The sequence below is a fragment of the Mytilus californianus genome, unplaced genomic scaffold (assembly GCF_021869535.1).
Source record: "Mytilus californianus isolate M0D057914Y unplaced genomic scaffold, xbMytCali1.0.p SCAF_2, whole genome shotgun sequence".
Classification (NCBI taxonomy): Eukaryota; Metazoa; Mollusca; class Bivalvia; order Mytilida; family Mytilidae; genus Mytilus; species Mytilus californianus.
The window spans coordinates 29,541,527-29,567,857 of NW_026262668.1; the positions used below are offsets into that span (position 1 = coordinate 29,541,527).

The window sequence follows — 26,331 nt, forward strand, 5'->3', positions numbered from 1 at the left end:
TCGCATTGATAAAAACATTACAAAAATTTTCTGAATTTACAGAACCTAGGAGACTCAATAAATAGACCCATTGCTCAGTTCTTTTGAAAATTGACAATCTTTAAAAAAAAAATCCATAAAAATTTGAAAAATGTACCCAAGGGGAGACTAGTCCAAGCCATTCTATGACATAAAATGTAAGATTTTTGCATTTTTTGGATTGAATTTTTGTTTCTTTTTTTTCTGACAAATCAAGTCATCTCCAATAGAGTGTTCAGTCTTGATCATAATCTGCTATATTGATTTCAGAAAACACAACACATTTCCAAGGTAACCATTGTGTTGTCATAGATACTGTAGATCTATTCTCTCACCTATTATCACCTATTATGTCACTGCACTCTTCTAATTGGTCAGAAAAACAATATCTGTATGGGAAAACATGGCAAAGGAAATTTAAGAATATATTTGTAACACATTGTGCTTTTATAACACAATGTTTTTATTTTGGAACAACCAACTTTGAAATGTGGATTTTATTTTTAATTGAATTTTCTATATAAAATGCCAGAAAACTATGAAAATATGCAGACATTGTATTTATAAATATTTTCTATAAGAATCTCACAGAAATTTTGGAAAACAGTTGAGAGTTTTTTTTACAAAAAGACAACAAAAAATCTTTTTCAAGGCATTTTTATTCTGACCAATTATTTTAATATTGTTCACATAGTCTTGGATATCAATTGAAGCTTATAATACTCCATTGCTGTGAAAGCTTTATTTTCAAATAAGAACAGTTGATATCCATCTTCCTAATGCAGATGCTTTTCAGCTATAATCTTTATATTAATCCAAAACACACTATACTGAAACAATCATTATATATAAATATTAAACAGCAATTCAGATCAAATAAGATTTTGTAGAATTATAGAATTAATAATTTGTTTGTTCAATTACATTTTGAAAGTCATTATAAAATTTGATGCTGATCTATAATTTTATATTTAAAACATTAAAAATATAAACCGAATTATATGTTTATAGGTAATAATTTATTCATAAGGTTGAATACATATAGGCTTATTATATATCCCATAGGAGTCAAGCTGTCTGTTTGTCCAGCAAAAATCCTTTATCCTCAATTCTGATCTCTTTAGATTTCGTAGAATAATAGATCTTAGTTTGGGAAACGTCATAACAAAAAGGCTCTTTTCAGAAATTTGTACTCATTTCAGAACCAACCTTGTGAACACAAATCAGCCTACATGGTTAAATGTATATTAATCAAACTTAGTAAAGTTGTTAGCTTTTATACTTCAATACAGATTCTCACTAATGTAGAATGTTCAGATCTGCTGAGTTAAGGAGAGTGTTTCCTATTTAAATTTTCCAAGTGTCATTCTAACTCTTACAAGGTTTGCTGTTATCTTCTTTGAAATTGGTGCATTGTAAGATCATACAATAAAGTTACATATTTGTAGGATGTGCCAGTTATAAAGTGTTTCTAATGTTATTTCTACCATTTTAAAAACCTGGGACCTTTACCATGGGAACTCTACTTACAAATTTTTAAGGGGTTTGCATTAAACTATGTTCAGTGTTAGAATTTTATATGTGTAGGATGTACTTATCTGTTGTCATTTCCCTTCTGGAAGATTAGGGTCAGGTACGAGCGGTAAAAGGGGGAGGCAATAAGTCACACCTTACCACACTTAAATATTTCTAATTGATAAAACATGTGAATCTCTAAACCTATATTGAAGGTTGCTGTTACTAGCATCCATACTATTAAGATTTATGAATTATTCCCCCCCCTGATCAATTCCTATATAATAGGGGAAAGGAATTGTCAAGGACTAAAATATCAAAAAATTTAAACTTCTTTACTGCAAAATCTTTGAAAATACATTATCTTAGAAAAAAAGGGGAAACAATATTTAGTTAACATACATTATTGTACAAATTAGGTGTGTGCCATATTTTGGTGTTATTGTATAGTTCATATTTTGAAGGGTTGTTCCACTTAATATATACACAGCCAAGAAAGTCACCTCTGAATCCAGATAATAATAAATGTAATTTCACCATTTATTTGGATATTTGTCCTTAAATTGAAGTTATGACAACCTCCCTTACAATGTCTCTTGTGTGTTTTTAGTTCCTCCCAAGGCTACATGTATGTTTAAATAGAACAACCCTTAGAGTATATTACTGTATCTATCTTATACTATACATATTGCTTCTGAATTATTGTATACCTCTGCAGACAGATATTCATCAGCCCATCATTTTAACAGAAAACCCTTAAAACCTTATTTTCTTGACAAACCAAATTATGCACTTCAAGTGAAATTACGACAGTGTCTATATATTGTTGCAATAAAAATAGAATTTATGAATGTACACTTGAAAGAATTAATTAGAAAGGCATGGGTTTTTTAAGACATCATTAAGGTACAGTCAGCAGTTTTAGGATTTTAATATTTGAAAACTTCATGGAATTTAACAGCACTTAGATTGAAGCTTCTTGGTTATCAAGAGAAAGCACTCAGAGTAAAATTCTGTATTTTGCTGATAAATTGACTAAGATTTTTTGGTGGTCAACATTACACTTAAACACAGGCAGCAGTAGTTGCACCCAAGACACAGGGCTCTGCAGAATCCTTTAAGGATATTTTCAATATAACAAACTCTTTTTACTTTTCCTTCTTTAGCTTAAAAGTTGAGGAATGACAAGGTTTTCAACTTATTAGTTGACCTCTCATAATGAAGTTAATCTCGCTTTTCCAAATAAGGAAGGATGTCAGCTATTCTTTAAATGAATATTGCAAATATGCTTAAAACAGGCACTGTTTTAAGTCACCAGACATACTATATATATAGCAGATAGACCCACAGCTGTAAATATCAAATGTTCCTGTAACGTCAGATTATACAATACGTTAGAGCTATTTTCCTAATGCTTGTAGATTAAGACTTTGGTTGACTTGCTTCTTTGTTTGTATAAATGTTTGCTCAAGCATTGTAATTGAGATTGACATCTGCAATCAATAGATAGGGTATAACGTATTCAAGCTGAAGCCCCGCCTATCTATTGATTGCAGATGTCAATCTTAACTACAATGCTTGAGCTAATGTTTATACAAAGCAAGCAAGCCAACCAAACATTTAAACTACAAGCATTAGGAAATTAGCTTTAATACAGTTTGACTACTTTAATTTGTTTCAGTTTTCCTTGGAGGCTCATGTAACCCTACAACATGGAGACAGGAGCTGGCTATTCCATTTCTAAAGTCACATGGCATCACATTTTATAATCCTGTAAGTAAAATATTAAGTACATGTCTGTTTAAAAAAACAATATGATTTTTCCCTTTTGGAGTATCAGAGCTTACTGCTTGTTTTAAATCACGTCATACCTTAAAGCCACAGTAGAATACTCTTGTTTTACATTTTTACACCCTTCTGGAGCACCTACTCTCTCTTTTTACATTATGTTGCCATTCCAGAGCAACTAAGATAATAACGTTCATATCTGTAGATAAGGAGATTTTTTAACACTCTGAGGTACTCCAGTACACCCTGAGGCAAAACTAAAGGGTTTACAAAGGTACTGAAGGATGTTAAAATCTTTATATCTATGGATATTAATGTAGATAAAAAAATTATCCAAAATCTTAGTCCAAATTTGTCAATTTTAGGGAAATTTAAAATGTAATGTTAAAGCAACAGTATATTTCATTTTAGAAACACTTTCATTAAAATATGAGAAAAAAAAGACATGGCAGATGCATAGAAAAGGTCACATGATACAACTTTTTCAAACTCCACTTTAAAATGGCAACAACCCTGAACTCCTGTATGATGCAAAGGCTGACAGGATTGTGATAGTCTATATTTTGACTCCACACAATTCTACAAGGCTTCCCAATAGTTCAGTCAGTTGTTTTCTCAATTCTACAACTGTTCTATGTTTTTACTCATTTGAATTGAATGAGACTTTCAATTTCCATTATTTATTTTTTCCTACAGCAGGTTCAAAACTGGAGACCAGAACTACTTGAACTTGAAGCACAAGCCAAAGAGGTAAGAATTAACAATTAACAATCTTTTTTTTTTTACCTTTAATTGTTTCAATTTTGGAAGATTTGGTGTTTTCTTTCCTTTTAACCCTGTTGGTTGTACTTTAACTTGTTCATTTTTATTAATTGTGTCTCATTGATGACAATCTTGCATCTCATTTTAAAACAGCTATTTGTATTTCATTATATTTCAGAATGCTGACATCATGTTCTTTGTTATAGACAAGGAAACAAGAGGAATATCATCTATGATTGAAGTAGGATACCTAGTCGGTATGTATAAATAAAAGGAGATGCAAGGTGAAGGTAAATAGAAAAGTAAGGGAGACAACTGAATGGCTTTTTCTTCAATGTATGAACTTCCTTTAATTAGGAACACCTCAATCAATCAATATAAAATAAAGAGATGAGGTACCAAGGCAACATTTATCCACCAAATACAAATTCAATTACATTATTATGTAGCCAAAATATTTTTTTTTAGATATTTTATGTACATAGTTAACATATCTGAACTATTCAAAGGGCATTTTTGCTCTTTGAAAATGTAACTTCAGCCAGAACAACAATTGTTTGCTTTTTGACCAGATGTTTTTGTTATTTCCAAAATATTTACATTTTCAAAGATTGATAGGTCCTGAGAATATTTTCACATTTTTTCTTTTTACAGCTAGCAAGAAACAAGTAATACTAGTGCTGACAGAGATAGAAGACAATGATACAGAATGTAAAAGAGTATTTACTGAACAGTAAGTCTTTGTATATAGGCAGTCCCAGGAGGGAGGGTAGGGGTTTGTTAGCAAGAAATTCTCTCCCATATTGCATCATTGGCAAACTACAACAAAAGTAAGTAGAAGTGCAAAGTTTTTCTTTTTTGTAGAATAGATTTTCCTTTTATAGGAAAGATTGGTTTAGAAATGTGATTATTAATGTGTAATTTAAAAGTATTTCTATAATTACATGCATAAATATCCCAGCAGGCATAAAATCAAGAAACAGCAAATTTTGTCTTTTGCATTAGTAATTGACCATTTCTGTTTGTTCACTTAAAATGACTTTGACCTTTATAGGGAAAAGTGTGATTTATGCAGAGGACGTAAGATATTAGAAGATCTGGTAGAGAGGAATTCTGTTCCAGTATTTACCGATATAGATACAGCTTTGAAATGTACAGAAATTGTCCTGAATCAGGTAAAATATTATTAATATCATCACAAGTAGGAATATTTATTTTATAGTATTATAATTTGTGTTATATTTATCTTTATATTCTCTGACCCATTTATACTCTTTGTTTTTTTTTTTATTAAACCATTGTAAAACATATCAAATTTTGTTTGATGTATTTATGCTCTCCCCTCCCCCCCAAAAAAAATTCAGATCAAAGGGTATGTGTATGTAAGCCCTCTGCTCCCAATCTGAATTTTCAAAGGTATATTGTTGTCAATGATTGTGTTGTATTTTTCAGGGTCTGAGAGTCCAAGACTTAGACTTACAGCATGGTGCTCAACCTGTAATTCATGGACATATTCCTGTTGGGGAAACACTACTGTAAGATATTTGAGACTTACCATAATTTGAAAATAATTATTTTATTCAAAAAATATGATTTCACAAAAGCAGAATTCTCCTGAAGCTTTTATTAAATATAGATAAGTAAGATTGTATATTTTGCAGGAATTGTATTTAATTTATTAAGAAATTTTGCACAAAATGTTCCAGATATATGTACTCTTTGACACATTCCCCATTTCCATTCTCTATTCTACATATAAACTACATATATGTATTTAGGTAAAAAGTTCTCAGACATTTAGTTTTAGCTTACGTTACTTTTAACAATGTTACCAACTACTGAAAATATTGAAATTTACTGCAATTGATGGAACAAGCAAGCGAACTAATGATGATGTTAAAATAATAAGGGTTATAGAATATATATTTCGTATTTGTATTTTTTCATTGCTTTGTACATAAATCAGGCTTTTAGTCTTCTTGTTTTACATTTGTCATTTCGGGGCCTTTTATAGCTTGCTATGCAGTACAGGGTCGCTTAGTGTTGAAAGCTGTATGGTGACCTATAGTTGTTAACTTCTACATAATTTGGACTCTGGTGGAGTGTTGTCTCATTGGCAATCATACCACATTTTCTTATTTTTGTATGGATTAGGCAGCAACATAACAACATAGAAAAGACAACATGTGCATTCTTGATATGTTGTTATTATGCTGTTAAAATATTAAACTTAATTTTGTAAAATTTATGGGGAACTAATTTGCATGCTCAGTGAAATTCAAATTTTCTTTTGCTTTCTTAGGGGCACATGCAAAAACAATATATTGTATAGACTTCAAATTATAATTTTTTTTTCAACCTCAAAATAATCTTAAAATTATTTCCCCTTTATTGGAAATAATTATAAAAGAACCCTTTAGGATCTGAAATGGCAATTTGCAATTTCACTATCTGAAATGCAAGTAAATATACTGTAAATTCAGAAATTATTGCAATGCGATTAATGCGACTCGGTGAGTATCGCAATAATAAGAACTCATGTTCTGATATCTGATACATATATCTGTATACAGATTTTCCCGAAATCACAATAATCAATCTCACATTTTTGCCCATTTTTCAAAAATCGCAATAATAAATGCCAGCAATAATTTCTGAATTTACAGTAATTGTTTTTCAGACAAATGAGAGAAGCCTTTAACTCCATGGACAGTGCTAGTTTTACTACAGTAGATGATCAACAACTGACTCCTCAAGAAGTATGCTTTAGATTAGTATTAAGTGCCAGTCTTTGTAAGAATCAGACAATTCAGAAGAATTTCAAAACATGACTGAAAAAAACCCACCGACCTAACCATCCTATTTTGAAGTTACCTTCGTCTTGAGTTAGATAAGTCTTTCATTTCTGTGTGTCTGGTAATTCAAAAAATTGCAATACATTTTTGTTAGAATAAATAACAAATTACAGAGTTAGCTCTCCTTATTTGGTAATTTCTAGTGCATTTCAACCAAATTATATCTTGAAATACCAGAACAGGAAAAGGAAACGAATATTATATTTGTGCAGCATTATACATTTTAAACTTAGATTACTGTAAACTTGAGGGGGTTGTTGTTTGTCATGTTTTCACTGCCTGATTCTTAAGCAGATTGGGACTTAATTGTGAACTTTCAACTTCATCACAGTTCAGACAAGGAATAGTATTTATCTCAGTGTGAATTTTGTCTTGCCTTTGACAAATGTAAATAAATATGAAACATGGGTATGTTTGCTCTTTGTAATACTATAAAGATTCAAATATCAGAAGGTAGAAAGAGCTGTATATTCCATATCTGTTATATAGATGACTTATGGTCTGAGGTTGGGTCTGGCATATGTCTGTTGTCCTTGTTCGTGTTTCAATGACCACTTAAAAAAACTTGTTATCATTTGACTTTTAATAATAATCATGAGTAGTTACTAGTAGGACAAGTACTATCTGAAACATGCATGGAAAATTAGATCATGTATTGTGAATTAGTTGTACCTTTATTACATTATGTATTGTTCTCTGCTATCTGTCGTTTTGTCATACTGTATATACTTGTCTATTTATTGCCATAGCATGTTGTTTATGCTTTTGCAAATAAAATATTCATTCATTCATTCATTCAAATATATTTGATATATAGATTCTTTGAAGGTATACATGTTTGTCAGATAAGGTCCATTAGACCAAATCTGGCTTTGACCTCATTTCATTGTTCAGTGATCAACTATTAAGTTTTTGTGATAAGGTCCCTTTCTCAGATAATATGATTAGCAGGTCGACTGTATTTGGTTTATAGATTGATTTTGAAGTTTTGTTAATTGTAAAAATAAGAAGATGTGGTATGATTGCTAATGAGACAACTCTCCTCAAGAGACAAAATGACACAGAAATTTACAACAATAAGTCACTATATGGCCTTCAACAGTGAGCAAAGCCCATACTGCATAGTTAGCTATAAAAGGCCAGAAATTTGTTAAACAATTCAAACGAAAAAACTGACGGCCTAATTTATGTACAAAATAATGAATGAAAAACAAATATGTTACACAACAACAAATGACAACCACTGAACTACAGGCTCCTGACTTGGGACAGGCACATACAGAATGTGGTGGGGTTAAACTAGTTTGAAGGCGCCAACCCTCCCCCTAACCTGGGACAGTGATGTAACAGTACAACATAAGAACGAACTATAAAAATCAGTTGAAAAAGGCTTAACTGATCAGATGGATACAAATAGAAATACATCTAACAAAATTACAGAGTGGACTGGCAGGGTACTTATACATCCCCACAACAAAAAGACACTAAGTAGATCTGAGAGTACTCACAGTTACTGACAGCTAGTTCAAAGCCAATAACTAATAAAAAAAATCATGCATCTAAGACTAAAATATCAATCAGTACACATCCAACATCAAATAAGGGCCTCGGTGGCCGAGTGGTCTAAGTAGTCCAACTACTGTATCACTAGCCAGTCAACACTGAGGTTGTGAGTTCGAATCCCGCGCGGGGCAGTTGCACATGACTCCAATCTTAATTGACTAGGACTGTCAATTTTCCTACAGAAGGTCGGTGGCACTTCTGCTTCCTCCACCAATAAAAACTGACCACCACGAAATAGCACAATAGTGTTGAAAGTGGCATTAAACACCAATCAATCAATGAATCAATCCAACATCAAATGGATTTAGTGTAAAGACGTCATTAACAGTCAGAGAAAAACATGACCTTGTGCAATGCCGCGATATATGTATAAAAAAATAGTATTTAGTTTGATTTTAATTTACTGATAACAAAATCAATATTAATACCAATAAAAACAATATTCAAAAATTTTATTACAGTGTTGAATTGGTAAATTTTTTAGAATAAGTTTATTTAAAGGATTGATAAGTTTACCAGGATTGTTTCTAAATTTCCAGGCTCAGTAAACAACATCTCCGTAAAAATTAGGATGTGCTGTCCCGTTTGAAATAAGTTTTTTACAGGTTCAACCAAACTTCAAAACCAAATCTTTATATCTATGGAAGAATTTAGTAAAGGTTTTAAGTAATTTGTGATAACGAAATCCATGACTTAATAATTGTGTCTGTATCTCAAATACTATTTGTAAAAGGTCTTCTATTTTTTTGTGTACATAATAATTGTAAGAGTGTACATGTCCATTTGACAGGGTTCATCTGACCTTGACCTCAATTTCATTGTTGATTGGTCAACATTAATGTTTAGTGGTAGGGTCCATTTCTCTGATACTGTAAGTAATAGGTCAATTATATTAGGTGTATAAAATGATAGTTACGTATTGATTGATAAATTTCCAACAATCCATATAAATAAATGATTGTTTTGTACAAACTTATATTATGGTCATTGTTAGGCCTTTTTATACTCTATATTTGGATCGTATCAGAATTGTACATTAATCAATGAAAAAAAGAGGGGAAAATAAAATTAGGTGATTAATTTTATATAAGATCATAATAATATAATGTATCATACACACACACAGTTTTCATTTTTTTTTTTCAGTTAAAGCTGGCTTATAAAAGTTGTACAGGAAAAGATCTGGATAGTAAATGGTTAAAGAAAAAAGACAAACATTCTAAATATTACTTTGAGGAGTTCTGTTGTATAATGGTAGAAAGTCAAGTTCAGGTACATAATTAAAGTTAAGTGATTGGATGTATGCCAATGAAACAGCAGCATATCAAAAACAAAAAAGTCTGCAAAAGAATAATAAGACATTTTTACCAACAAAACAGAGAGGGGAATCTATTTCTACATTGTTGTCTGTTTAATGGAAAAGGAGGGAATTTATGTTTTAATTCCTTATTCAGGGACCAATAGTTCAGACATCATTGAAATAAAAAGACAACCCTAAGCAATGGTGTGGTCTGAAGTCTTCACTACCTGTTCATTGAGGACTGACACTTTTTTTTTAGTGTTTGGGGTGGGAGAGGGTAATTTCAACAAATTACAGGCTATAAACGAGAATCAAAAGATACCATAGGGATATTCAAACTCATAAGTCGAAAACAAACTAACAAATAACAATGCTATGGCAAAAAACAAATTAACGACATAAGGGCAAACAACAGTACACAAAACACAACATAACAACATAGAAAACTAAAGACTGAGCAACATAATATGGGAATTACTGTCATAACTTACCCTATGTCATTGTGAAGTACAGGAATAGTACAAGAGTGAGAGTGTGTAAATAATGTTTTATACTACATTTGCGTTTTAACATTGGTAGTTATGAGTTTTATAGAAATAAGGGAGGTAATTAGCTGCCCAAAAGTAGACTTCTTGATGTGTTTTCTCTGTAACAATGACACATATGTTATATTACAGACAGGTACTGTACAGAAGAAGATAACAAGTTTTATATCCACTATACTTGGCAGTAAGTGCTACATATTTTTGGACACACGTAGTAGTCTTCATGTTTGTTTGTATACATGTGTTTTGCAATATTTCAAGACAATTTAGTAAATGGACGAATGAAATTTATAAAGTGTTGTTTCCGTTTTTGTCGAGCCTGCGACTTCTGTCACAGAAAGCTCGACATAGTGATAGTGATCCGGCGGCGGCGCTAATAAACTTCTTAAAAGTTTAATATTTAAGAAGGTAGAAGACCTGGATCCTTCATACTTTGTATATAGATGCATATGTCCATTGTCCTTGACCTCACTTTCATGGTTCAATGACTACTTGAAAAAAAAGTTAAAATTTTTAGTATTCTTATTTTCTCTCTTATTATGAGTAAAAGGATAATTATATTTGGTATGTGCGTACCTTGCAAGGTTCTCATGCTCGTCAGACAGTTTTCACTTGACATCGACCTCATTTCATGGATCAGTGAACAAGGTTAAGTTTTCATGGTCAAGTCCATATCTCAGATACTATAAGCAATAGGTCTAATATATTTGGTCTTTGGAACGATTGTAAGGTGTACATGTCCAACTGGCAGGTGTCATCTGACCTTGACCTCATTTTCATGGTTCAGTGGTTAAAGTTAAGTTTTTGTGTTTTGGTCTGTTTTTCAAATACTGTATGCAATAGGTCAACTATATTTGGTGTATGAAAATATTTTACGATGTACATGTCAGTCTAGAATGTTTATTTGACCTTGACCTCATTTTTAAGGTTCATTGCTCAATGTTAAGTTTTTGTTTTTATGCCCCACCTATGATAGTAGTAGGGGCATTATGTTTTCTGGTCTGTGCGTCCATTCGTCCGTCTGTCCGTCCGTCTGTCCCGCTTCAGGTTAAAGTTTTTGGTCAAAGTAGTTTTTGATGAAGTTGAAGTCCAATCAACTTGAAACTTAGTACACATCACTACAAAAGTCTAAAAGTCTGAAAAGACCAGTTTTTGTCTGAATTTGCATGAAGTTTTACTCGACATTCTCCAAAAGTATGACTTGTGTCTTCATTTTTCTTGACAAATTCTCATTTATATTAAATTTGTATGAAATTTACTCGACATATTCTCGACATTCTGAATATGGTCTTAAAATTTCTTGACAAATTCTTGACATTTGAATACTGTCTTGAAATTTCTCGACATATTCTCAACATTCTTATTTTTTCTCAGTATGGCTTTACATATTCTGAACATTTTGAATCGTGTCTTAAATTTACTTGACAGTTCTGAGTTTTACAAATCATGACCAATATTCATGATATAACTTTAATCTTTATTTCTCTTTATATGATATACTGTTGTTTCAAGTTACACTTCTTTACAACAAAAATAAAAGTTGGGCATGTAAAATAATTGAAAATTTGGGTATATAAATATTTTTACAAATGCAAATATGGCTATGAAATCTAAAGTATAAAATAATTCAAATGTGGGTGTGTTGATATAAAACAATTTCAATGTGGGTTTTTAAATAATTACAAATTTTGATTCCTAAATCTTATAAATTAAATGATTCAAACCAATCATACTGTAGACATATTTCATTCTACATTCATAATATTCAATGTTGATATGGTAAATAATTATTATACCAAAATGTGGTTTATATAAATAGCAAATTATGATATACAAATCATTCATTTAACAGAAGAAAAATTTGTGTAATGTCATCTGTTGGAATATATTAAGTATTACACATGGACAGGATGTTCCCCATAAAATTAAGGTATTCCACACACCAGAGTACACGCAACTGTCAAATAGAAGTTATTGCTTTACCTGTAATCAGCCATACAACTTATCAGTTGACCGACCATGCCACTACAATTTAAAAAGTTTGTTGATAGATGAAAATGAAAATCATCATTTTGATGAAAAAAAATTGAATTGAAATGGATTTTCTTCATCAAAATTATGAAGTTAATTATTTTAACATAAAAACAAATTGAATAATTCCCAAAGATTAAAAGAAAATTATTATCTACTCCAGGAATAATAAAAAAAAATGTATTTATAATGGGTCCCATCAATGATTTCTATAGAAATCATCAGTCTTATGAAATGGTTCTCAAACAGACATGCATAATATAGATCTAAACATTTTTTTCTTTTCAGGAAGGAGTTATCACAAATATTTATTTTTGATAAAAAATTATAAAAATCAACACTCAAATTTGAATAAAAAATGTTTTTGGGTTGTTCTAAAAAATGAATAAAGTTTTTGAATCAAGATGGGAACAAATTCTTTGACCTAAACGAAAGCCCCCCCTCTTTTTTTAGCCACACAAACCCAAAAGATGAATTGTGGGGTCCAAAAGAGATACAAGACACCTATTTTAGTAAAGCAAATTTGACTGGCAGTTTTGCGAACGGCAAAAAACTAAATGCTGTTTGTCAATACCTTCGACTTATATTCCAAGTGAAAACAATTACTTAAATGTTTAATAAAAATAAATCAAAATTAAACTACATGGGGGATTATTCAGGGTATTCCAACTTAGTTGCACCAAAAGGGTATCTTACTATACCAAATTAATCCTTGATCCTTCAAAGTTTAGTTTAGCCATAATAAAAAGGAGTATATAACAGCAATAGAATGTCATAAACAGTGCAGAATAAGTCTGTTCACATTTCAGGCGAAATTTATACTGTTGAGATAGTGTCAAGACATATTTAAGACTGTCAAGAATGTGTCGAGACATATTCAGACATTATTAAGAATGTCAAGAATATGTCAAGACAGATCGAGACAAATTTAGGACAGTCAAGAATTGGTCGAGACTAATCCAGACTCTTATCAGATGATACAGGAAGTGTCGAGAAATTTTAAGACAATGTTCATACTGTCAAGACACTTGTCATGCTTGTCAAGAGAAATCAAGAACCTTATTAGACAAATTCATACTATGTCAAGAATTTTTAAAAATTATTGAGACAAATTAAGAATGTCGAGTAAAAATTAATGCAAATTCAGACAAAAACTGGTCTTTTCAGACTTTTTGACTTTTGAAGTGCATGTTCCCTATGATATGATCTTTCTAATTGTAATGCCAAATTAGAGTTTTTACCCCAATTTCACGGTCCACTGAACATAGAAAATGAAAGTGCGAGTGGGGCGACCATGTACTATGGACATATTCTTGTTTTATCTGTTTTTCTAATACTATGAGCAATAGGTCAACTATATTTGGTGTATGGAATGATTGGAAGGTGTATATGTCTGTCTGGCAATTATCTGACCATGACCTCATTTTCATGGTTCATTGCAATTTGTCAATCTTAAGTTTTCCTGGTTAAGTTTGTTTCTTAGATACGATATGCAATAGGTCAACTGTGTACATGTCTGTCTGGCAGGGTTCATCTTACCTTGACCTCATTTTCATGGTTCATTGATAAATGTTAAGTTTTCCTGGTTAAGTTTGTTTCTTAGATGTGCAATAGGTCAACTATATTTAAAGCATATTTGGAATGATTGTAAGGTGTACATGTATTTTCCAGTTTGGTTTATCTGACCTTGACTTCATTTTCTTGGATCATGTTAAGTTTATGTGATAGTTGTAGTAAAGCTTTATATTTAGGACTATCAATTAGTAAAGAAGGCAAGTCATTTCAGCGTGTGCACTCTGGTTTAATTGTAAATTAATCCAACAATATAAAAGGAAAAGTTAATTCAAAAATATCATATATATAATTTATCATTTAGGAAGAGCAGAGTTCTTTGGTTTAATGGTTTAAATTTGAAGAAAAAAAATAATAATTAAGATACATTAAATATTTCCTGAAGTATGTACATTGCTGTTTATTGTTACTTATATTTGACAGAATTCTCTGGCCATTCAAGCTGTTCCATGCCTTGTCATTCAGAGAAAGACTTCAGGGATGTGTATTTAGGGGGCAGCTGTGGGGACTCTAACTGGAGAGATAAGATTGCTATACCAATTCTCAGGTAAGGCCATGATAAAAAAATATCCTAGATTCTCATCACTAGAAAACTTGCAAAAAATTAAAAACAAGGTAAATAAAATTGAGAATGGAAACGGGGAATGAGTCAAAGAGACAACAACCTGACCAAAGAGCAGAAAACAGCCCAAGGCCACCAAAGGGTCTTCAACACAAGGACCTTTTTCTGTAAAATAAAAATAATTTGATATCTTCATGAGTACACATTTGAAAGGCATCATTTCAGAACAGCAAATAGAGATCTTGAAATTAAGTTGAGTGAATTAATCACCAAACTCTTTTTTATATCTAGTATTAAGATTGTCATGTTAAGGTTATTACCTCAGGAATCATGACATTAAAAAAGACTTGTAGGAGGTATAGGGGAGGGTTGAGATTTTACAAAACATGTTTAACCCCGCCGCATTTTTGCGCCTGTCCCAAGTTAGGAGCCTCTGGCCTTTGTTAGTCTTGTATGTTTTTTAATTTTAGTTCATTTATATGTTTTGGAGTTTAGTTGACGTCCATTTTCACTGAACTTGTACACATTTTTGTTTAGGGGCCAGCTGAAGCCTGCCTCCAGGTGTGGGATTTTCTCGCTGTGTTGAAGACCCATTGGTGGTCTTAGCCTGTTTTCTGCTCTTTGGTCGGGTTTTTGTCTCTTTGACACATTCCCCATTTCCATTCTCAATTTTATTGTAGTTTAAAAAAGATCAAAAAGATACCAAGAGTAACCAATGGTAAATAATAATTCACAAGTTGAGGAAAGATAGACAATACATTGTACTACAGTAAAATAGAGAAGATAAAAAGATAGACAGCAGTAACCATGTCATACAAATCCATATCTCAGAAACTGAAAGAGATTTGATTACGTAATTTTGCATAGTTATATGCTTCAGTTGTTAGATCATTTGAGCTTGGAATTTTGGACACCTTATTTTTAAATACCAAAGCAGTTTGGATCTGCAACAGTGATTGACCATACAATTTGAAATAATCCTACTAATATTAGCTGGTTTAATTTAACCATTGGGGAGAAGGGCAAACCTAGTAATTGTTTATTATCAATTTTTTTTAAATTTTAGGAAAAATGGGATATCCTATGTCAACCCATTTATATCAGGGTATAACCAGAAACTGATACCAATACAAGTGCAAGCTAGAGAGAAATGTAGACTCTTACTTTATGTGATAACAGATAGGACCAGGTCACTGTCTTCAATGATAGAGGTTTGTACATATGAAATACCATACCATATCCTGAGCCTGAGGACCCTGTTTAGGCCTTATATGGATTCAGAGTTAAGGTTAGATAACATATCAGATACATGTATATGTATACTATAAATTCAGAAATTTTTGCTAAATTGCAACATTATATAATTTCGCAAGAATTAAACAAAAATTTTGTATGCAGCATTTCTTGAAACCCAAAAAATTTAAATCACAATTTTTTAAAAATTGCAATAATAAATGCATGCAAAAATATCTGAATTTACAGTACAAAACATCAATCAGAGTTTCAGCTATGAGAATTTGATCTTATAACTTCCCGCCAGGAAACATTATCTACCTGTTTTTAAAAATATGAAAAATGTCACCTTCAGTATACTAATTGCTAAATGCAGATTGTATAAAGTATCTGCATTTCAATGGAACTTATACAAGATTGTCAGTTCTTATTTAGATGTTGGATCTTTAAGAGAGTTGATTTATTTTGGATAAATTGATAAATTAATACTTGGTAACAATCATTCCTACTACAGGTGACCATAGATGACACGAAGCAATCATTTCCTTTTTATACGACCGCAAAAAAATTTTGAGGTCGTATATTGGTATGACGTTGGCGTCGTCGTCGTCGTCGTCGTCGTTGTCGTCGTCGTCTGGCGTCGTCGTCCGAATACATAATGGTTTTCGCACTCTAACTTTAGTTTAAGTGAATGGATCTCTATGAAATTTTACCATAAGGTTCAATACCACAATAGGAAGGTGGGGATTGATTTTAGGGGTTATGGTACCAACAGTTAAGGAATTAGGGGCCAAAAAGGGGCCGAAAATAAGCATTTTTGTAACTTCCAGACATAACTTGTGTGTTAGCATATGGATCTCTTTGACATTGTACCACAAGATTCCATATCACAAAGGGTCAATGCTGGGATTGATTTTGGGGTTAATTGCCTCAAAATTTTAGGAATAAGGGGCCAAAAGGGGGCAAAAAACAAGCATTTTTCTAGTTTCATGACAATAACTTGTGTGTAAGTGTATGGATCTTTCTGAAATTTTACTACAAGGTTCCATTTCACAAAGGGAAAGCTGGAATTGAGTGTTGTGGTAATTGCCCAAAACGTTTAGTAATAAGGGGCCTAAAAAGGGGTTTAAAATAAGCATTTTTTAGTTTCTAGACAATAACTTGTGTTCAAGTGTATGGATCTCTCTAAAATTGTATTACAAGGTACCATACCACAAAGGCAAGGCTGTTATTGAGCTTGGTTTGGGGGGAAAGGGGGGTGGGGGTGATGAATCATAAGGGGGGCGGGGGTCAAAAAAGGGGTAATTTTTTTTTTTCCTTTTTTTTTTGTTTAAAATTTACATTTTAAGTTAGTTATTTTTTATCACGAAGAGAAAGTAGGAATTGAGTTTTGGGGTTAATTGCTCAAACATTTATGAATAAGGGGCCAAATATTGGTCGAAAATAAGGATTTTTTTAGTTTGCAACAAAAACTTGTGTTCAAGTGTATGGATCTCTGTGGAATTGTATTGCAATGTACCATACCACAAATTGAAGGTTGTGATTGAGGTGGGGGATGATGAATCAAAAGGGGGTTGAAAAAATGTGTGGGGGGTAGGATTTTATTTTTTTCCTTTTTTTTTCTTTAAAATTTTCCATTTCAAGATGGTTGTTTCAGATTTATATATGAAAGAAAATAATAATGATACGGTTATATATCATGAGGAATTGAAATTTAAAATTATGTATATTGGAAATTTAGGTTACATTGGAAAGTAATAATTGGCTTTGGGGGGGGGGGGGGGGGGGGGGGTGTGGTGGTGGTTATGGCTCTAATGTTTAAGGAATAAGGGGAAAAAAGGTTAAAAAACAAGGGTTTCCATTTTAATAGACAAATAATTGAGTAAAGAACATTATTTAAAAGCAGTGTAAGGTTGGTAATTCAAACTCATTTAAATATCTCATCTACACTGCTTTTAAATTATGTAAATTGGAAATTTGCCAATAACTTTATTGTTAATAAATGCATTGGAAATTTGCCAACAATTTTAGTGTAATAAACTTCATTGGAAATTTGCCAATATAAAATTTTGCTGATGAAGGTTTTTTGTTTACCTTTAGCCTTGACTATGAAGTCATTTTCTATTTTTATAGCCTTATGATGTAGTTGAATTATTTAATACTTTTATGATGTGTTTAAATGGGGTTTTATCATGTTTATGGTTGCAAATTTATTGTTTTAGTATAATAAACTCCATTTAAAATTTGCCAATAAAAAAAATTTTTGTTTATTTTTAGCTATGATTATGATGTCATTTTCTATTTTACTTTTATGGTTGCAAAGAAATTTTTATTTTTAGATATTACTGTTAAATGATGCTGATTAAGGTTTTTGCTATGTTTAGCCATGACTATGATGTCATTTTCTATTTTAATATCTGTTATGATGTATTTAAATGGGCTTTTATGGTTACAAAGGAATTTTATTTTTAGATATTACTATAAAATGTTGCTGATGCTGATTAAGGATTTTGTTTATTTTTAGCCATGACTATGATGTCATTTTCTATTTTAATACCTTTATGATGTAATTTCCATTTTTAGATATTACTGTTAAATGATGCTGATTAAGGGTTTTTTGCTATGTTTAGCCATGACTATGATGTCATTTTCTATTTTAATATCTTTATGATGTATTTAAATGGGCTTTTATGGTTACAAAGGAATTTTATTTTTAGATATTACTTTAAATGTTGCTGATTAAGGATTTTTGTTTATTTTTAGCCATGACTATGATGTCACTTTCTATTTTAATACCTTTATGATGTATTTAAATGGGCTCCCATGTATTTAGATTTTTTATTATTTATACATGTTACCAAATTGGTCCACATTGAACAAAAACGGTCCAAATTTCAACTTTATTACATTACATCAAACATTGAATTCTACATATTCTTTGATATATTGAAATTAACAAACAATTTAGTTTATGGATATTCCACCATAATAGGTAAATTAAATTTTTTCCAGTTCTTACACCACATTCATCCTGTGTCAGAAACCTATGCTGTGTCAAATATTTAATGACAATCCAAAGTCATAGCTGTATCAAGCTTGAATTTTGTGTCCATACTTGCCCCAACTGTTCAGGGTTCGACCTCTGCGGTCGTATCAAGCTGCGCCCCAGCGAAGCATTTTATTTCTATAAAAGCCTGGATTAAATTCCTATCACATATTTTTCCAGTATAGCTATGATGCAATGTTTCAGTTCTTAATATTTTTGTTTGTTTCTCTGTCAGGCTGGTTACTATGTTGGATTAGGATGTAAAGTTATACTATGTATACAGCAGATTAAGGAGGGGGCACTGATAGGAGGAGAAAAGGTATGGTATAATATGAACTAGTTCATTACTTAAAGTAAGCTTTATTCTCATTTTTATTCAAAATTGACAGCTATTTTTGAAGATATTTCAACTAAATTTATTAAATTGCGTTGTGTGATCAGGTTCAAAAGGGAAGAATAAAAACGCTGATGAGACGAAGACAGATGAATGATTGATATGACAATGTTCATTGAGTAATTTCTTTACAATGTGTTTTTTACTAAGCTGAATGTTCAAATCTTTTTGCACTTCTCTCTAAATTTACATAACATGTGAAAAAAAGAACTTTTGGATATATTGATCACAGTATAATACATGTGCAAGATAAAGTTTAAGATGAGTCACCAATGATAAGTGGAGGATATTTGGTATGTAGCTGTATTTGCATGGAGTTAATATTGCCCTGCCCCTCAGATGTGGTTCATTGACTTTGAAATTTTTTTTGTATTTTACATGTTAAAATTGTGATTAGGTCTGTTTAAGGGGAACCCTTAAGTGAAATAATATTTAGTATGCATGCAGTTGTATTAGTATTGGCATATATTATTTCCATGGATATTAGTTGGCCCTGCACCTTCAGTCATGGCTCATTGGTATGAATACTTTACATGGTAATATATTGCTATTTTAATTTCAAAATTTGCATTTTATTATCAAAATTACGTTTTTAGATCTTTAAAGATACAATGCAGACCTTTTAAATTCTAAAAGTAAATGTTATCAATGTGAATATGTTCTTTTAAAAAAAGTATCTCTTAAAATTTCTATTGTATTGCTACTTGGACAAAGTCTTTGGTGTTCATCTTAAAGGAAGTTATTACACAGAAGAAGAAAAATCAAAATCAACAGTTACATACAAAAAAAAGTGAAATATTTTAAGGAAAACATGAAACAACTGAAAATTAATTTTATATTAAATTGAATGTTCTTTGAAAAAGAATCATATACAGTGCATAACATTACAAATAGCTGAAAACTATATTAATAAGAAGATAAAATGATAAAAAGACAAATCTAAAGGAACTTTACTGATATACATATATATTAATAGTCTAAATTGTTAAAAAATTAACTAAATTCTTTGGGATGCAATCATATTAAAATTGGAGCACATAGTTTCATGTATATTTATATGTTAAAATTTCAGACCCTTGTTTCATCTAAATAAAATCAATTTTCTTGCTTCATTTTTTCTCGAATTAATTATTGCTGATAGATAAAAGTTTCAGATGGAGTCACAGTACTCTGTATTCATCAATATCGGTTTTAGTTTTTTAGCGGAGTCAATTGTTGGTTGGTTTGTTCTGTTGTATTATCTGATATTTTTGGGTAAGGGATCTACCATTTGATATTTATGGGGGGGCTAGGATGAAAAATGTTGGCCTGCATTTTTTTTTTTATTTGTAATCTCTGTCCTGCCTTTTTATTTTTCACTCTATTCGGTCCTGCCTTTTTATTTTTCACTCTATTCAGTCCTGCCTTATTTTTTTTAGTTTATCCTGACTTTTTTTTTACATAAATTGTCATCCTGCCTTTTTTTTTTTGCAAAGTGTCTCATCCTGCCTTTTTTTTTACTCAAAACAACTGTCCTGCCTATTTTTTTCAAATTTCATCCTAGCCCCCCCCCCATAAAAATCTAACTCCTGTTATCCTTTTTATCCTTTATTAAAAACATCATTAAAATACAATTATGGCCCTTATCTAAAAATTTGGTATCCAAAATTATTAAAATAAGAACAAGTTATTTTCCTTAGGTCTGCAAGACCAAGGAAAGATAAACTTTTCAAGATTTTAACTTTGGATTAAGGACATAATTGCATTATTTTACTGAACTATGTATGGTTTAAAAGTGTTTTTGTTGTAGAATATTTTCTATGTCTTAATCTGAACTGCAACTTTATCTTGTGGCCACCACTATTTTCACAAGACAACGAATGAAAATATATTTGTTCAACATGCAACAACATGCATCATTTACTAGTAAAAGGGTTATTTTTGCTATGCTCATAATTCAAAACAGTTATCTTACATATGCAAAGGAGTAGGGTCATTAAGACCCCATTTTGGCCCCAAAATATAATATATTTACAAAGTTGTTGAAAATGTAAACATTTAGCTATTTATTGGAATGTAAAATACTTTTGTTACATATAAATATCGGCAGCTTTTGACAATACAATGGAAATGCATCAGGTACTAGCATCGTTATATCATGCAAAAATACTGAATTCTTCACAATTTTAGCATTTGTGCTAATTTTAAGACAATTTTTTCTAAAATTAAAATGCCCACACTTGTGTTCAGTCTTAATATTTAAATATATGTTGTATTTGATAATAATACATAACATATATAAAAGTTGAGACTGAACACGAATGCGGCCACTATCATTTTAGACAAAAACCATCTGAAAAATGACGTTTTGTGGCATATTTGATAGATTTTTCATATCTAAGCTTGAATTTGAGCGTCTTTAATAACCAAATCAGTCCAAAGCTTTAACATAAACTAATTGAATTAACTATAGTAGACACTTAAGTGTTTAAAAAATGTCAAAAATCTTTCATCAGTTGTACTTTGAATTTTAGGCCGAAATTAGCCCTTACCAGACCTTCTCCTTTGTCATGGAGAAAAAGATTTCTTTTGACAGAAAGAAAATCATGCTTTACCTTTAATTGCTCGAGTTACTATACCTTTTTTTATTCTCAGATTTCTGAATGTGGAATGAAAGACTATGCTCGAGGACGTGCATACTTAGCAGATTTAGCCAACAGAGAAGGAGTACATATATTTGAAGACATTATAGAAACTGTAATGTATTGTGTTAGTTATCTACAAGAAATGTCTGTAGACACTGGATATTGAAACTCATAGATTAAGTCCATAGGACTGTGCAATTATCTGTGCTTGACCAGGTCAGGATCATCACACCAAACACATGGCTGCAGTGTTCTAGTCATTTGTTATGACTGTCTCCAAGTATGTGCCAGAAGTGGTGATAAAGGAATATTCAGGAGTTGTTATTATAATCAGGTTGTGTTTATTGACAGTAACAATATATAATTCAGGAATTATCAGCTTTAAAAAAATATGTCTCTCTGAAAATACCAAAGCTAGCTATAGTTGAAGTCAGGGTTCTACATGTATCCATTTTGTAATATCATTGAATGATTATTTAAGTGGCTTTATAGCATTATTAGGCATAAAGTTTATATGAAAGTAGGCTGGCTTAAATCAAAATTTAGTGATTGTGTTCATGTTTATGTCTAATGTGTTTAAGAATATTGTGCGTAACTTTATTTATACATTTCTATGTTAGTGAAAAAGAATAAAAGGTAATTATTACAGTGTCCTAGACAGCAGCTCCCCTCTTCCTTTTCTGTACTGCCTTCTGCTTACAGTTCTCCCTTATGTAATTTTGTTCTCTGAAGGAAAATGTATGCTTATCAATACAAAGAAAATCATTTAAACTTCTGGAAAAGCTTTTTACAATCAAAAGATGCCATAAATCAAAATAAAAAGCCATAAGTTTATTTAATTATTCATGTCTTTTATAGATAAACATGATAACTTGTCCCTTTTGAAGTTTTTTTACAAGAAACCTCCCTAACATGCGCTTCATCTTAAACTATGACCCTCTGACCTGAAATCCTAGCTATCATAACCCACTCTAGGAGTGGGAGCTACTTTCAATTTTAACCTTGTCCATCTGTCTGTTCTTTTGTCTCTCTGTTAGTCCAACAAATATGTCCATCAATTTTTTCTCAGGTACTTCTGAACTGAATGACTTCATTGTAAGTCAGTAATTTGACAATGATGATTTATGATAGCTCTTTTGATATCTGTTGAACACCAACTTACTGTTTGCTTATACTGTGAAATTTGCAATATGTTGAATCTTAACATTTACTATCACATATTTCGGCAGTACAACGGATCAAAATGACTTCATGTTTGGTCAGCAGCTTAGAAGTGATGAGTTGTACCACATGAGCTTTTTCAGATCTATCAGAGTTGTATATACTAATATTCGTGGATTTCGTGTAAAGGTAAACAATGAATTTAAAGTTCAATGAAGGTGAAATTCTCTACGAGGTTGTATGCAGACTTTGACAAAATCTTAAAATCAAATATTCATGAAAATACAAGTTTTCCTCAACCAAAGAAAACTGGTCTCCATGAAAATAAATGAATTCACAGTACCTTGAACTACTAGTACTAGTAGGTGTATACTTAGCACAACACTTTTTCAAGTCTTATAGTTCTGGGACCAGTTTATTTTGTAAACAGATATTACATGGCTTAAATAGGAAATTTTAAAAATAATTTCTTTACAATAATTTGCATACTGAATTTTTTTCCTGGTAAAATTTGATTGAAAATTTTTATCCATTTCTGTTTTAAAATTATGCTTTTTCCATCCCTAACATCCTATCAGTCTGCTTGTATAATAACATGAAAGGGTCTTTTGTGTGAATGATTATGATGAAAATGAATAATGATACATCACCACTGTATGATGTGGTTAGTATACTCATGGTTTTGTAAAACGAGCTGTTAATTGTGATTCATGTGGAAGTCAGTCATTTGTTCATTCTTTGTAGTACATTTGTTTTTCTTTCTGTCCCATTTTTGTATACTAAACTGATAACCATATGATGCTATTGTGCACCTTTTTTTGTTTTTTTATCAGAATAATTTTTATAATTTTCTTTAGAAAATCATGTACACACGTCATTACACATTTATATTCCCTTTACCTCCCAAACCATAAATCAGAATTTAATGAAATTATAATGCTATTTTTTACCTCCTAATTTGTTATTTTATATCAAATAATTTTTTAGTGTCCCTAACCACAGCATGGACTTTGTACATGGGTATCATTTTATGAGCTTTTCTCTCAGTGTTTAACCTGTTGATAAATATGAATGACTAGTTTAAACTCTGTCTTAATTACAAAATACATAATTAACATTAGTCTTGAACCAAAGAAATAAATTGGAAAGCACTTTACATTATTATGATTAACTTATATAGTCTTATAATAGAAAATTAGTACTATACTGCAACCTTTTCCAAGATGAATAAGAAATACACATATTTGTCTGTTAAAGTTTTATGTGTTACATTTTTGTACCAATGTCTAGGAAAGAAGGATTAACTGAGTACAATGTACTTTGTCTTTTAGACAATTTTATCAGTAAACAAGAAGACTTATTAATTGATATAATATTAATGTATCAGATGTTTTGTTAGATTATATTTTGTTTTGGATATCATATTTGTTATTTGTAAAACTCTACCAAAAAATTATTTCAGTGATCAATAATCTTATCTTGAAATACAATGTAGTTTTGTTTTTACTGGTAAGTGGCACTGGATCACAGTGATGAGTGCAAAGCAGTTGCAGATTTATTTTTTCTAAAAGTCAACTTTTTTTTAAAATCATTTTATTATTAAAACTTAAAATTTTAAATGATAAAATATTCATTCTTTTTCAACTAATCAAAATTAAATCTCCGCACTTGCTTATTTTTTTATTCTGGGTCGCTGAGCGAGTGCAGAGATTTAATTTTAATTAGATTGATTCTTTTTGGTTGTATGATGAAATTTCATTTTAATACTGTTTGAAAATGTGAAAATTTATACCTATAAAATTACATGCAAAAACATTTTGTAGTATTTAACTCATTAGATGGAAATGAATGTTAAATTGTTTAATTTCTTATTTATATATATATAAAACTGCTTTTTAATTACGGTATGATGAACCAGTATTACACCCTGTGTGGGAAAATTAATTATTTCGTTTAAATTATAACTTATGAGTAAGATTTATGATCACAGAAATAGCTTTCTGGAAAAGTGTATAGCTTTTTGAATAAAGATTTGTTTATTTGTATGTCTAGTAAATATTTGCAGCCCATTTCAAGCAAAGAAGGATTAACTAAATACTGTGGATTCATTCATATTCGTGGGATACCAATTTTCATGGATTTCGTTGTTACAGGTGATCCATGAAATTAAATGTAAAGTGAATAACAAAATTCCTATAGTCTTGTATGCAGACTTTGGAAAAACCACAAAATCAAATATCCACGAAAATGCAAGAATTCCTGAATCCACAAAAATTGGTAGCCACGAAAATAAATGAATCCACAGTACTTTGTTTTTTAGACCTATTAGTAAACAAATAAGATTTGTATGTTCAGTTTTGGGTATAAGCCAGTAAGACACAAACCCAACAATACAGAAAACCGAACTAGAAGATCAACAAAAGGTCTTTATCAGTAGTACAAGATGTAAAGTTATAAATAACCTGAAGTCTAAAAATAGTATATGGATTTAACAGAGAGTATCAAACATTTGTCAAAGAACAGGCACAAGCAACAACCCAATAGGGCAAAAACCTTAGAAGTAACATAAGACAACCATTGGTCCTGACTTGAAATGGGCACATGTTGTAAATCTCAATTCTTCCCCTTTAAATATTGATGAGAAGAACAACTAGAGGAACAAAAATGAATCAGATCAAGACAGGAACTCAACTAACTCTCAAATACTAGTATAAGCTATTACAAAGATAAGTACAAGCAAAATGATGATAAACAATAGTGTATCAAAGAATGGTCACAGTTACTGAAAGCAAGCAAGTAGATTTCATACTGAAACACACAAAACAGTACATTAAGATGCTATATTTTACTGTGCCTGTTTTTCAATGCCAAAAAATAGAAATCATGTACATCGAAAAAGTAAAATAAGCAATAAATCAACAACAGAATAATTATAAATAAATTAAGTCAATAGAAAGATTTTTAGAACATTTTCTTAACTTGTTAGCTTAAATTATTTTAGTACTAGTATAACCCCCCCCCCCCCTTCCCCCATATAACAGAGTTCTTGAAAGCAAAGGACCAACCAAGACAATTTTGGTGTTTTGCAATAGAAATACTAGTGAGGACTACATGTAGCAGATTTTCTTCAAGAACCATCAGGGGAAATAAGATTTAGAGAACTCTGATACAATATCCATGTTTTCATGTCTGAACACAAAGTGTTTCAGTGATGCTTGAAACCAAAATATCATGGCATCTGAAAACTAAAGCAACAGTGGAAGCGCTGATATAACAAAATAAAAAGTATAGCAAATTCTGTTCAAGGATTCTGCAGTTTAGAAAGAACAAAGTAAATTTAAGACAACAATATTTGCCTTGTT

General features: G+C 30.9%; 1 protein-coding gene across 2 annotated transcripts in view; it reads left to right on the forward strand.

Moving 5' to 3' along the window:
* The window catches only part of LOC127729664 (uncharacterized), a 36,206-nt gene extending 11,192 nt beyond the window's left edge, over positions 1 to 25,014 (forward strand). The window contains exons 5-18 of one of the 2 annotated variants that reach the window (XM_052237517.1): positions 289 to 309; positions 3,215 to 3,306; positions 4,018 to 4,071; positions 4,262 to 4,340; positions 4,738 to 4,816; positions 5,138 to 5,258; positions 5,536 to 5,618; positions 6,764 to 6,842; positions 9,648 to 9,773; positions 10,479 to 10,530; positions 14,373 to 14,496; positions 15,578 to 15,722; positions 19,026 to 19,109; positions 21,819 to 25,014. In XM_052237517.1, the coding sequence (XP_052093477.1) occupies positions 289 to 309; positions 3,215 to 3,306; positions 4,018 to 4,071; positions 4,262 to 4,340; positions 4,738 to 4,816; positions 5,138 to 5,258; positions 5,536 to 5,618; positions 6,764 to 6,842; positions 9,648 to 9,773; positions 10,479 to 10,530; positions 14,373 to 14,496; positions 15,578 to 15,722; positions 19,026 to 19,109; positions 21,819 to 21,974 (1,295 nt within the window). In that variant the 3' untranslated portion in view covers positions 21,975 to 25,014. The remainder of the gene's footprint in view (positions 1 to 288; positions 310 to 3,214; positions 3,307 to 4,017; positions 4,072 to 4,261; positions 4,341 to 4,737; positions 4,817 to 5,137; positions 5,259 to 5,535; positions 5,619 to 6,763; positions 6,843 to 9,647; positions 9,774 to 10,478; positions 10,531 to 14,372; positions 14,497 to 15,577; positions 15,723 to 19,025; positions 19,110 to 21,818) is intronic. The other variant, XM_052237518.1, reaches the window with a different exon arrangement.
* Positions 25,015 to 26,331: the final 1,317 nt, after the last annotated feature.